This window comes from Hemiscyllium ocellatum, chromosome 13 (genome assembly GCF_020745735.1).
Source record: "Hemiscyllium ocellatum isolate sHemOce1 chromosome 13, sHemOce1.pat.X.cur, whole genome shotgun sequence".
Classification (NCBI taxonomy): domain Eukaryota; kingdom Metazoa; phylum Chordata; class Chondrichthyes; order Orectolobiformes; family Hemiscylliidae; genus Hemiscyllium; species Hemiscyllium ocellatum.
In genome coordinates this window covers 48,299,667-48,314,461 of record NC_083413.1, presented here as the reverse complement: position 1 = coordinate 48,314,461, position 14,795 = coordinate 48,299,667, and the positions used below count along the sequence as shown (strand labels likewise).

The following is a 14,795-nucleotide window of genomic DNA, read 5'->3' as shown; positions in this document are numbered from 1 at the left end:
AATATATTTTAACATGTAAAATAATGTAAAGTTTCAATGTAAAATGTTAAGAATTTAGGAATTTATTTTGATATTTACATTATTTATATTTTACAGGCCACAGATATCTTGATACGCATAAGTGAAAGGAAATCCACCGTGGTCAATCAATTTCTTCATGTTGGCACAAAAAAGAAATTTTATGATGCTGACTGAAAAATAGCAACAATTGTCAATTATGAAGCCCATAGGGGAATACTGCTGATTTTAAAGGCTTCTGGGATTTGCCTTAGGACTCTGTATAAACTTGTAGCTTGCTGAGATTTCAACCAAATACCAAACAGGATCTCTATATTTCTGGAGACCCATTGTAGAAAATGTCACTTCACCTGGAGAGGCAACCATGGCTCAACTACATTTTTAGAAGGGTGATGGCTCATCCAGTGCGAATGGGATTTGATATAACCTTCCTTCTATGGATTCTTGGATTTGCGTTAAAAGGCAACCTGGTGCTCTGCCAGAAATTAGATGACACTTACCCAGTTGTGAACACCAATTATGGCAGACTGAGGGGGATTAAAAAAGAACTGAGTAATGAAATATTGGGCCCAGTAATCCAGTATCTAGGTGTACCATATGCTGCTTCACCAACAGGAGATCGTCGCTTCCAACCCCCTGAACCCCCTTCTTCTTGGTCAGAAATCCGAAATGCCACACATTTTGCACCAGTCTGTCCCCAGAATATACATGGTATGTTACCAGATGTTATGCTTCCAGTGTGGTTTACTGCCAACTTGGAAGTAATTGCCTCTTATGTCCAAGAACAGAATGAAGATTGCCTCTTTCTAAACATATACGTGCCTACTGAAGATGGTGAGTGTAAACTACAAGGAACAAGGAAATCTAACCTTAGTTTTTACTCAGTGTTTTATCTTTACTTTGTTTAGGATGCATGACATAATATTTGCATGTTTGTGTGTGTGTGTATGAGTGTGTATCAACGTGTGCATATGCATGAAGCTTTCCTGATGCATCAAATCTGTATTCTGTCCCCACTCATTTTTTACCCCCATGGCACGACCATTGAGGTGGATATTGGTCCTCCATCCCCCTCTCACTGACTTAAGAAAAGGTGCATAAATTGCTCATTGTGTGTGCAGACACAATGAGTTGGAAACCTGTCTTTGCAGAAAGAACAATTTTAAGTCAGTTGGTGGTGTTGCATGCTCCTGCTGTCTGTGATGGAGCTCATGTTATTTTTTAGTCTTTTATTCATTTTTCAGTAAAAAGAATATCGAAGGAATGTGCCAGAAAACCCGGCAAGAAAATATGTAGAAAAGGAGGTATGTATAAAGCTTGGAGCAGAAGAGGTTGCACTTCTCATCCAGAGACCACCACTGATACTTTAAGGCAAAGGTCAGCAAATGTCATGTAATTTATGACATTAGTACATAAAGCGGAAAACATGGATTTAAATCTTGCTTAAAAGGCAGCACCCATAAAGGAGAAAGCCTAATTTTATAATTTGTCTTCCATTTTGCCACCTGGCCAATAAGAAAAGTTATATTTTACTAGACTTTTTCATGTATGCCATCTGCTATTTATATATGTTATTATTTATAAACTCAGATTTCAAATGTTTGTTTTCTATAAAATATTCTGCAAACCCTTATAGATGCTACCATAGCAAACAACTCAGAGGTGATTAAAATGAGTTTGTCCAATTTAGATTTTTTTTCTCTGTATTTGAGACTTTTTTTATGACTGGTGATATTTCAGTGATTTATTGGCTGAGATGTGTCACAGATTCTTGTGATCAAAGAAAATATTATCCTTGAACTGGCTGTCACTGAACTACCGCAACTTCTCATCCTGTTTGCATGAGTATAAAAGGAATTTCCGGCAAACTTCTAATGAAGAGGAAAACTGACAGAAAGTTGACAGATATTCAGGGCCATTGAATTTCCCTGCCAGGTGTGAATTGTGTTCTACTACTACCACAATATGATATACTGAAATACTTCAAAGCAAATTGTGAAAACAGTGCATCAATGTGTAAGCAAACTGGTTTTATAGAAGGCTCAGTTAGATTTAAAACCGCAAATAGATTTAAATATAAATGCAAAAAAACCCCACATTTTAGTAGAGAAACAAGGTCAGGTTATTGTTCATGCTTTTTTTACTCTACGTGTGGAGTATATAGACATTTAATACAGTCTCATGTCAATTCAGTTCATAATTGAGCTCTGGTCTAAAATAGTGTGTTTCATGTCAGATTATCCTGATGACATTTGATTAGCAGGAGTGTGGATTAAGTAAGGGTAGTGTGAAGGAATAGTAAAGTATTGAGTCTTAACAGCAGAACTGTAGTCTTCTATTGTAAGAACCTGTCGGGGAGCTTAGAATTAAGGTCACTATTACCTTCATGTTAAGTTGACTCCTTGAATTAGCATGCTTCATTTTTTTTATCTCATGCTGTCATTACCACTCTCTGCCTTCATACTGTTTTTGCCATTCTCTACCGATTTATAATGCTAAAAACTTCGCTGAAAGACTAAAATATTTGCTCTGCAAATAATTTAGAAATAAATTGTGGTGCCACATGTTAATCTGTCATTGTTCTATTTTTTAGAAAAATTATTTACATGTTAAAATTGAATCTGACATCTTCAAGTGTTTCGCTTTTCGTTTAAAATAATTCAGTAACTGATGTTTATGTTGATTATCAAATATAATCAACTCCATTCTATGTCACATTACCTTTAATGGACTTGTAAACACTCTTGTTGAGCAATCTAGAGCAATGGTTATGGCTCATAACATAGAATAACAGTGAGATTACAAACACTAATAGATAGGACTAGTATAAATTTTACTTTACGGACTTGATTGATCTCAGGGCCTCTTCTGGACTATGCTCACCAAGATATTTCACAAAACTGAAACAGAGGGAACAGAATTGGAGTACAGTGTTATGTCATGAGCTGTAATTTGACTGCTAATATAAAGGAATAATGTAGAGGCGGGTGCTTTCATGCTCTCGGGTTGAAAATGGAAAATTCACATCAGCGCTCATCATAGTATTAACAAAACCGAGAACCACGAAAACAAAATTTGCAGGCTGGAAGTTGGAGACAAAGATCAATTTGAAGAATGAGCTGAGAGAAATGTTGATATACATCTTCAAATGTTGCTGCACTTTGATGTTGCTGATATCTGTGTGGCACTGAAAAGGGATGGACACCTGGGAGGAAAGCCAATGCATATGTGGAAAGACTACAGATTTGGAAAAAATGCTTGCAATATTAAGCAATTTTAAGAAAAAGGATTTATTTTTCTCTCTGGATTCTTTGTAGATTAGTCAGAATTAAATATATTAAGTGAGAGGTTTTTAAGAGTGAAATTATTGCCCCCGATAAGAATAAAAATGTTTTTTTTATTGAGGTGGTCTAGTATTGTCCAGATACTAAAGAAAAATTTACTGATTTTTATTGAATATGCTATACTTTATATTCTAATATGGAGTGATACATTTGGAACATAATTATCAAATACTATAAAATTAAAGTTGCAAAGTTTTAAAGAGTCACGTCTGTCTATAACATCTCTTACTAGGATGGTCTTACTAGGATAGGATTTAAGGCATATAACTGTATCAACTGTTTTGCCTGGTCAACTTGAATTTAATTGGATAGCAGTGAATTCCAATTAGGAATCATTTATGATTTTAAGAGGAAAGACTGAAATTCTAACTCTGCAATGATTTAAAAATAAAATTAATTGAAATTGGCAATGAAGTTAGAGTGCAATTAGTTAATTTGCTAACAGGCTCTAATAGAATTGAATGTTACAATTGAAACTCATTTATTTAAATACACTGCATAATACTTCAGAAATATATATCTGTGCATCTCATTTGTTTGCAAAATGCATTTGTTACCTTCCCTGTGAGAAATTGTAAAACAAATAACAGTATTTATCAAATAATCCCCAAATCAAAAAAAAATCATCAATATCTCCTTTGTAGCTTTTACTTGAAGTTGAATCAGAATCAGCATACATTCCACATGAGTTAACAAATAGATAATTGGTAGACAATTTACAGTCCGTATGAAGTACAAATTATTCGTGGAATAGCATATACTACAAAAACAAGCTGAAAAGATTACAAGTATTCACACAACTCCCTGCACAAATATGGCACAATATGAATGCTCAATTGTTTAAACAGTGCCTTCATCATGTTGTCCTGTTTCTTTTTTCAGTAAGTTTGGTTCTGGGAACATTTCAACAGTAGTTCTCTTCCTTCCAAGTTCCCCAGATCTAGGCACTGGAAACAACAACAGCAAACATAGCCATATTGTCTCTGCAAAGTCTTCCTTACTAACATTTTGGGGGCCACTGCCAAAATTGGAGAATTATCTCAAACTAGACAAGCACAGTCTGACATTGTAAAATATAATTCCATGAGTATGACTATTTCCCAGACACCACCATCACCACCAACAGGACAGACTCCAACAGAGATCGTGACACAGTGGTATACGTTAGGTGAAAACTGCCCTGGGAATCCTCAGTATTGACTCCAGACTGCATCTGGTCTCATGGAAGAAGGAAACCACCTAATTACAATGTGCTGTCCTCCCTTGGCATTACTCCTCCACTACGTTGAACAACATTTGGAAGAGACACTGAGTACAGCAAGGCTGCAGAATATACTCAAAGTGGGCAATTTCATTGTCCACCACCAAGAGAGACTTGGAAGTAGCACTACAGATCGAGCAGGTCATCTTCTAAAGGACATTACTGTTAGACTGAGTCTGCCGCAGGTGAAAGTGAGGACTGCATATGCTGGAGATCAAAGTCAAAAAGTGTGGCGCTGGACAAGCACAGGCAGTAAAGAAACATCCAAGGAGCAGGAAAGTTTATGTTTCAATCCTCGGATGCTGCCGGACTGGCTGTGCTTTTCCAGCACCACATGTTTTGACTCTGAGTTTGCAGCAGGTATTGAGGGAAACCAAAAGAGTGGAAATGCTTGATCTCACTATGTCTCTTGTCCATAAATTATTGATAACAGTGACCACTGCTCTTTCTGAAGATGAAGTCCTGCATTCATGTTGATACCACCTTACATCATATTGCATGGCATTATCACTGTGCTAAACGGGCAGACTTTGAAGAGATCTAGCAACTTCAGACAGGGTATCCGTGAGGCAGCATCAGCTGTTGTCAGTATATTGTACTCCAACTCAAGCTACAACCTCATGGCCTGATATTTTCCCCACTCTATCATTGCCATCAAACCAGGAGATTGACTCTGTTTGATGAAGTGTAGGAAGTCATGCCAGGAGCAGCACCAGGCATACCTAAACACTGAGTACTAACCTGGTGAAACTACAAAACAGAACTGTGTATACCAAAGAGTATAAGGAGTGAGTGATAGACACAGCTGTATTTCCACAACTAACAGATGATATCTAAGCTCTGCAGTCCTGCTATATTAAGTCTGAATGGTAGTGGACTATTAAACAACCCAGTGGAGGAGGCTCCTCAAACATTCCCATCCTCAAGGATGGGGGTCCCAGCACAACATTGCAAAAGATAAGGCAGAAGCATTTGCAGCAATCTTCAGCCAGAAATATTGAATGGATGATCCATCTTGGCTTTCTCTGGTGGACTTTGGGATCTGACAACATTCCAGCAACAGTATTTCAGACATGTTCTAAAACATTCCACACTCCTTGCCAAGGTGTTCCATTACAGTTATCATAATGGCATTACCCAACAATGTGGAAAATTACCCAAGTATGTCCTGAAGAAAAAAATCAGAACAAATCCAACGTGGCCAACAACTGGCCTATCAGTCAACTCTTGATCCTTTGTAAAGTGATAGAAAGTATAATCAACAATTTAACAAGCAGTTCCTGCTCAGCAACAACTTGCTGAATAACACCCAGTTTGGGTTCTACCAGAGCCACTCAGCTCCTGACTCTATTTGTAGTCTTAGTTCAAAAAAAGACAGAAGAACCGAATTCCAGAAGTGAGATAAGAATGACTTCAAATGCAACCTTGTCATCAAGGACAGAGTGTGATGTCAAGGAACACAAATGAAATTGGAGTCAATAGGAATTGGGTGGGGGGCAACTCTCTGCTTGGAGTCATATCTGGCACATTGGAAATGGTTGTGGTTGTTGAACGTCAGTCATCTTAGCTCCAGGACATCTCTGCAGACATTCCTCAAGGTAGTGTCCCAGACCCAACCATCTTCAATAGGTTCATCAATGAGCTTCTCTCCACCGTAAGGCGAGAAGTGGGGATGTTTGCTGATGATTGTATCATGTTAAATACTGTATGCAAGTCCACTGAATCAGTCCATATCCAATGTGACAAGACCTGGACATTATCTAAGTTTCAGCTGACAAGTATTAAGTAACATTTTGCGCCCCACAAATGGCAGGCAATGATCATTTCCACATGAGAGAATCTAAATATCACCCTGACATTCAATGCTGTTACCATCAGTGAATCTCCCACTAATCAACACCATGAGGGTTACCATTGATCAGGAACAGAATATGACTAGCTTTAAAAATACAGAAGCTACAAGAGCACATTAGCTAGAAATCCTCTTTTGATAACTCCCCTCTTGCCTCGCTAAAATCATTTAAAAGACAAAAGTCAGGAGTATGATAGACTACTCCTCACTTTTGAGTGCAACTCCAACAACACAAGAAGCTTGGCACCATCTGGGACAAAAGAAAACTGCTTTGTTGGCACCATGTTGACAAATATCCAATTCCTCTCCCACTGTAGCAGGGCATACCATCTACAAGATACACAGCAGCAAGCCACCAAGGCTCCTTAGGTAGCATCTTCCAACCCATCCATAACAACCAATCCATCTATAAGGACAAGGACAGCAGATATCTGGCAAAACCACCATCTGCAAGTTCTCTTCCAAGCTACTGACCATCCTGACTTGGGAATATATCAGTGTTCCTTCAGTGTCTTTGGGTCAAAGTCCTGCAGTTTCCTCCCTGAAAGAGTTGTGCATCTACCTCCAGTGCGCATGGACTGTGGCAGTTCGAGAATACATTTCACGACCACCTTCTCAAGGGCAAATAGGGGATCAGCAACAAATGCTGGCCCAGCCAACGATGCCCACATCCCATGAATCAGCTGGCAAAAGAAGTCAAAAAGCCATTTTGCATAATCCAAGAAAATTGTAATTGATTTCTTTTTAAAAGTCCTTCACAAACATTCTTTTAAAAATGTGAGGAATATGTAATTATTTTTAAGATATTCCAAATTTTCCTTGCTATACTAATTCTGCGTCACCACCCCTCTTTTTAGGAAAAGAAGGGTCAATTTTATACATGCAGCTAATGATGCATCATACTTCTAAAACAAGCTGTAGTACAGACGTACAGTCATACCTTACAATCGTTCAAAATCCAATATGTTCACTTGAGTAAGACATTAATACCATCTTTTGTTCTTTGAACCCTTAAAAGGGTATCTGTGATATTGTTGTTTGGCTTTTAATGAAAGCTGAGTCCAGTGTAATGAAGAGTAGATGTTCTTGAACTTAAAGTAAAACTTAAAAAGGCAAAACAATCTTTCTCAAATTAAACAAAGCTGAAGTGTAGTGTAAGAAAGTAAAGCAGAAAGTTGCCTTGCTGAAATGGCTTCCAGTTGTTGGCTTTAAATCTTTTCTATGAACTCTTAGGTTGTGATCTTGTAGACTAAACTTTTTATTTTTCAGTCTTCATGCTATTTTTATTCAAAAGCTTTATTGGATTGTACATAGTTTGGGCAGTGAAATAGTGTTTGTGAAGGGCTTATTTGGTTTGGTTAACTTTGTCAAGATTGTTGATGAGCCACTAGGCTTTTGGGAATTGACAGTGTGAATTGGAATCCAAGAAGTCTCCTTTCCGTTACACATTTGATTCAGAAAGTATACTTTTTTTTATCAGAAAGTAAATTATTATTGGGTCTTTCACTTTTCTCAAAGAAGGTGCAGATCCACACTGACAGACTTTAATTCCCAACCTCCATTTTCTTGCATGCCAGCAGTTTTTGCTTTACACTTTCAGATTTTAGGCAAAAATATTTCAGTCAGTGAAACATTTGAGTTGTCCAGAATTGAATATATTGCCCTATTTAACATTAGGACCTTTCTTAAATTAGAACCAAAATGCTCAAAAGTTAACCCTTTGTTTTTCTTTTTCAAGAATCCGTACCTGCTTTTTTGTGCATGCTGTTAAAATTTTGTTTGGCTGCATCTAAGAATGTTAAGGTTATATTGATGTTCAGCTAAGAAAGCTTGAAGTTCTTATCATGCAGCTCGCAAATGTTCTTGATTTTTTTCTTCACTTTACTTCCTCACACTGCACTTCAGCGTTGTTTAATTTTAGAAAGATGGCTTTGCATTTTTGTTTGTAAGTTTTACTTTAAGTTGAAGGTGATTTATTTTTCCATACACTGGACTCAGCTTTCCCTCAATTTCTTTATTGGTTTTGAGGTCCATTGTAAATTGTATTGCCTTGTCTTGCTAATACTTTGCATTTTTAATTCTGATGGCTTTCAGCGTCCCCAGCTGTGAAGAGCTTTTCATCCTGATGCTCCATGTCAGTTTTAAAATAAATGGGATAAGTTTCTGATTTTTGAAATAACTATTCTACAATAATTAATATTTTGAATATTATAAGCTGTTTTAAGTTTTTCAGTTTTTCATATACAGTTTGTTTCAGAAGCCTTAATGGGCTTTCCCTAAGTTACTGGAAACAGCAATATCTTTTCCCCAGCCAAGTTGTTTCCTAACAATAAATCAACACCTTCAATGGGTAGATGAGGTGTTTTAATCCCAGTAGGCACTGCTAACATTTTTCAAGAGAAATCCTAACATCTACATTTAACCGAAAGTACCATAATTTCATACTTTACAATAAAAACAGGCTCCATGATGTTCACAAAAAAACTCCATATAAGCATTACTCATGTAACACAATAATTTTACTTATTTGTATGCTATTAATCCAATTTCATTTTTAATCCAACTAATAAAGTAGTCCTGACTTTTTTTCCTGATCACTTCCTTCACTTTCTTCCTGGGACCAACCCAAATTTATCTTTCATACTCTCTTTGTTATGGACTAGGCCAGACCAACTCAGAACATTTCAAGAAGGTAGCCCAGACCCTAACTTTGATAGCTGTTTTAAGTGGGTGATAAGTCTATGTACCAGGTGTGATTTAGCTGGCCCAGTCACTTGGTTTTAAACAAAATTTGTTTACACACGAACAAAAGAGAACAGAATATAGAATAAAATAACTTATCTGAAAACCCAATTGACTCTATCACAACTTAATGTTGCTGTACCAAATACTTGAATCCATAAACGCATCCTTGGCAAAAAATCAAACACAGGTTCTTACAGGAGAGATGTCGGAGAGAGAGAAAGAGGATCAGCATGGAGCTGTTTCTTTGACCAGCAGCCTCAATAAACTGACTGCTTGTTAAAACCAAACCAAACCTTGAACTGGGAAAACTTGCTATTCCCCTTTCACTATACAAATGTTTTAAAAGAAAGACTTAAAAACATTCTCAAGTAGATAAACTCAGACATACTGGAACCTCTGGCTTTACAACCCCTCTGAAAAAAAAGCCAAGGACAGAATAACATTGTCAAAGGAGCAATATCGTCACATTCTGAATTTATTTTATTTTTAGTATTCCAACTATTCTTCAAGGTATAACATTTCATGGGGATCCTTAGATTAGATTTTGACTAAGTGACTGGGATAAGGAAGAATGTCTTCTGAGGTTTGTGTGTTTTTGAAACTCATTGTCACAGAGAGCTCTCTGGGCAGAGTCTTTGTGCATATTTAAGACTGAGATAGACTCTTGATTATTAGGGGAATCGAAGATTATGGTAAAATGCAAGAAAATGGATGTGAGGAGTGCAGGATCAGCCATGGTCCTACTGCATGGTAGAGTAGGCTCTGGGGACTGACTGGCATACATCTGTTCCTATCCTTATTGTTTTCTAATCATCCAGTTTCTCTCCAGAAACTTAACTAAGGACTTTTCAGTTCAAATTTGAAGCTTCGTTGCATTCTCCAACTACTGGTTTCATTCAGGTTTACTGTGGTTTTTTTTCTCAAACTTCAAATGTAGCATATCTTTAAGGTCCAAAAAGGTAAGTAAACTTTTATATTGAGTTTCCAGGATGACTATTGATGCTGAAGACATTGTTGCCAATTATCATTTACCAACACTGCAGACCTATCAACCTGCTTTGAAAGCTTGAACCCCTTCTCATAACATTGCAAAATAATTCTGATTTCTACTGAGAATGTTCAAAATTAGATGTTTACTTTTGGAAATCTTAGAGTCATAGAATTGTAAAAGTAACGATCTTGAATTCAGTTAAAATCAGCATGGGATTTCCAAAAACGAAAGCTGCATTAATTGACATTGCAATATTTGGGGGTATTACTCAAATAAGCAGATGCAATGTAGCTTTTGATCTATAAATTTTGTGAGCATCGTCAGAATAAGTCAACTGTCACAATTAAAAGAGTTGTGGTTATCTATTCTATTGTTCAATCATGTGGTGAAATTCTATTCCCGAGATTCACACCTGTGAGAATGCTTGTTGTGAGATGCTTAGGGGCGTTCTAAAATTTCTCAAATTTAAAAAAAAGTAATGAAATTCAATTGCAAATTCTGCTAATGTGCTTTTGAAAAAGCTAACCCACATGCCCAGCTTCTTTCACTACAGCTGACCTGTTGAAATTATCCAGTTCTCTCAGTAGATGCTTGTTTCTTGACTGACGCTCCTTTATTCTAAGCTAAAGATGCAGAAAAAGCATGCCATGTGGCAGTTGCACATATCACCTGATCAACACTGTTATTAAGAGTTTGTGAGCTTTAGCTCTGAAATGTTTTAGTTGTGATTCCAGCAGTTCTTACCTAACAATGGAGAAACCATGATCAGGGTTGTTCCCCACTCTGTGCAAGGCTGCTCTTTTTCTTGTACAGATTTCTTTTACTGTTTGGAAGGTGTTGAGAATGCTTTTGTCTTTCAACCTTTGTTGGAAGTTTTTCTGCAGTTGTTTGTGCTTCTTTAGTGGGGCTTCATTGCCTAACATCAGAAATTTAACTGGTGACAATGGCAGTCAGCAAAGCCCCAAGCCAGATTGTTGAGGTGACAATGAAAGAGCATGAAAATGATACACCCACTGACCACACTTTCTTCAATAAGAGAATCGTATTTGGGTCCTGTAGATGTGAAGAGTTAGACATTAGATTTGAAGAGTTGGACACCTAGTCTGCAAAATATCCCAAGTGGTGGAATATTCGATGCAAATTTTGAGAATGAGGGGCATGGATAGGGTAAATAGACAGAGTCTTTCTCCGGGAGTGGGGGAGTATAAAGCTAGATGGCTTGGTTTTAAGGTGAGAGGGGAAAGCTTTAAAAGGACCTAAGGGGCAACTTCTTCATGCAGAGGGTAGCGCGTGTATAGAATGAGCTGCCAGAAGAAGTGGCAGAGGCAGGTACAATGAAAACATTGAAAAGGCATCTGAATGGATATATGAATAGGAAGAGCTTAGAGAGACATGGGCCAAATGTTGGCAAATGGGTCTAAATTTATTTAGAATATCTGGTCAGCATAGACGAGTTGAACCGAAGGATCTGTTTCTGTCCTGTACACCTCTATGATTCTACACTATCACTGCAACCATGAAATTCTTCAAGGAGAAGAAAAACTTGTCCCAACTGGGAATCCTCACAGCAGAGCTGCAGCAACAGGACTGAGTTGTAACTCTCTACAGCACCCTACACCTGTCAAATATGTGACATTCCTCACCAGGTGTGTTGAAAGTGCTGGGAACTTCATTGAGGTTAAATATGTCTTGCTGATTTGAACCAGCAAATATGATGTCAAAGTGACTCGAGGTGAACAGAAGGGAGCAATACCTTTTACTCCCTCCAGCTTTGCTACCTGGTCTTATGGTTATACAACATAGAAGATGCCCTTCAGCCCATAAAATTTATGCTGACCTAGTGAAAGTAATCCTGGCTTTACAGCTTTTAGCCCGTTGCCTTAAACATAGACATTTCAGGTATTCATGCACATACTTTTTAAAAGTTGAAGTTTCTTGGCTCTATTACCCTCCCAGGCAGTGAAATCCAGAGCTGGTTTATGTTAAATAGCCCAAATGTTAGTCACATCTGTCACAAGAATGACAATGTACCAGCTGACTGCAGCATTCATCTGTAAGGAAAGTAACCAGAAAGGCCATCAAACAAAGCTCTGCAAGAAAACTAACTGCTGTGCCTCTGTGCGGACGTAGACCATCTCAATAACACCTGTTGAATTGAATTAGCTTTATTGTCACATCTCAAATGAGTAAAGTGAAAAGTTTATAAGTCGCTACTTATAGTACCATCTTAGGTACAATCCTTTGTTACAGAATAGAGAAACAAAGAAAATAACTTGTATTATAGCTATGCACAGAATGGTCATAGGTCTGAAAAAAACAAGTAGTAAAATTGAAAAGGCCAAACATCATAGTCTCTCTTCAAAGGCTCTCTGCAGCAGACCAATGTAGGCAGTCTCCACGTGGTCTGATCGCTGGCTGCTGCCATGCTCCGAGCTGGGTCGCTATCCTCACTCCCACACAGGACTGCTGTTGCCACGCTCCTGCACCAGACTGCTACCTCCGCTCCGCACTGGGCCACTGGTTGTTGGCATCCCCACGCTGGCCACCAGTGTCCTCGATTTGCACCGGCTGCTCCCGTCCCTGCTCCCCTCGTTTTGGAGGCTGGGGCCAGTTTTCCGAGGCGGAGAGAGTGAGAAAGAAGAAAAAGAAATAGCAGAGTGGAGGAGCTCTTGCTGAAGCATACTTTGCTGCCACCATATTACCAGAAATGCTGTCTCAATTGCACAAAAGCAACAAAACACAAGGAGGGAAATGCTGGGGACCATGTTTGAAACCACCACTGGGGTGTTCTGCAACTCTCCACTCTCTCAAAGTATTTCAGTGAGCATATTGAGACGTGACAATGAACAGCACAGTGAGGGACAAGAGGAAGAAAAAAAAATTGTGTTCTGCCAAACACCAGTACTGATCACTGGGCCACTTGATCTTTACTGACCAGATCAAAGGAGGAGGAATCAACAGATGAGCATCTGGGTGAGTAGCAGTTGCTAAAGTAAAGCAAAAAGATGGGACCAAGAATGAAGGAAGCCAGTTCCCAGACCAGGGACAGAAATGACTATCATCCTTATCCAAAGAATAGTAATCGCTCTCATCCACACTGTAAGTGACATCTCCGGAAGAGGTGGCAAATCTCTAGGAAGCAGTTGACAGAGCCAAACAATCTGAAGACAGCAAAGACGCCAGAACACGTGAAGTGAAAAGGGCTGTGGATCTCAGCTCTGTGCCAGCAGCATCTGCACTCTCAAAGGGGAAGACTTCACCAATGAGAAACCATCAAAATTTCTCACTTGGAGTGAACTCTTCCAACCTCCTCCATCTTTTGACGTCACCTGAGTTGAACAGTTCTGATGTGCCAGACCAGGGCTGTTTCCCCAGCCTTTGCAAGTGAGACAATTTGTAAATGCCAAGGAAATGTAGGTACAGACCTAAGGACTGAAATTGTCGGAGACCATGTTTGCAGGACAAAACATTGTAAAATGGATATTAACATTGTTTCAATTAACATGTGTTAATAAGTCCACTACATGATGCCAGTCAAACTTGGGTCACCTGGTCAGAGCTAGAATGGAATTGCTATTTCTACAGAATTATCTGATACCACACTTCAGCTCCTACTTGCAGTGGCCATGGTGATGGTCATCTTTAGGGCGGCACAATGGCTCAGTATTAGTACTGTAGTCTCGAAGCACCAGGGACCCAGGTCAATTCCACCCTCTGACAACTGTTCATGTGCAGTTTGCACATTCTCTCTGTGTCTGTGTGGGTTTCCTTCAAGTGCTCTGGTTTCCTCCAACACTCCAAAGATGTGCAGGTTAGGTGGTTTGGCCATGCTAAATTGCCCATTGTATCCAGGAATGCGCAGGCTAGGTGGCTTCGTCATAGGAAATGCCGGGTTACAGGGATGAGGTAAGGGTTGGGTCCTGGTGGGATGCCCTTTGGAGGGTCAATGTGGACTCAGTGGGCTGAATGGCTTGCTTGCACACTGTAAACATTCTGTGGTCTGGGACATCAATCTGGTTGGAAGGAAACCACTCTCATTCCTGCTAACTAGATGTTCTATTGCAAGTAGATGTTCTCACCTTTTCCAATATTAAGGTGGCAGTAGCAAGTACCCCCTTACAAAGTGTAATATGCAGACCTGCTCTCCTCTAGTTAATTGATGTAAAAACCTTGAAAACAGTGAGCGGTTGGCAATCGTTTAGCCTCCACTGCTGCAGGTGATACCCAAGCCAGTCGCTTTGGATAGTGACTTCAACAAGCTCATCAATGCAGTTGAAGGCTTTGGCAGGACCAACAACACACTGAATGCCATGTCCCAACCCCTGATGGTAACAGTAAAAAATGCCAAGCTTGTTTCTGTATGTTCACAGTTTAATTCATTGATGTCAGGCTGGTAGTCTTCCTACTGGCAGACTGTTGCCCACCTGAGTTTTAGATTGGCGACAGGTAGAAATGGTGAGTTTGCTGACCCCAAAAACATTGAGGAACCCAAAAGGAATTTTAAATGTTGGGTAATCATGAATCCCCTGATTTCCTCTCACCTAGAATGTAGGAGACTCGATTAAAATGTGCATCAAGAAATTC

General features: G+C 38.9%; 1 protein-coding gene across 9 annotated transcripts in view; it reads left to right on the top strand.

The window, feature by feature from the left end:
- Nucleotides 1–418: 418 nt before the first annotated feature.
- The window catches only part of nlgn1 (neuroligin 1), a 551,948-nt gene continuing 537,571 nt past the window's right edge, over nt 419–14,795 (top strand). For 5 of the 9 annotated variants that reach the window (XM_060834151.1, XM_060834146.1, XM_060834149.1 and 2 more), the window contains exon 1: nt 419–852. In XM_060834151.1, coding sequence (XP_060690134.1) covers nt 429–852 — 424 coding nt within the window. In that variant the 5' untranslated portion in view covers nt 419–428. Of the gene's footprint in view, nt 857–2,127; nt 2,140–10,062; nt 10,110–14,795 lie in introns of all 9 variants that reach the window. The other 4 variants (XM_060834153.1, XM_060834147.1, XM_060834150.1 and 1 more) reach the window with 4 other exon arrangements.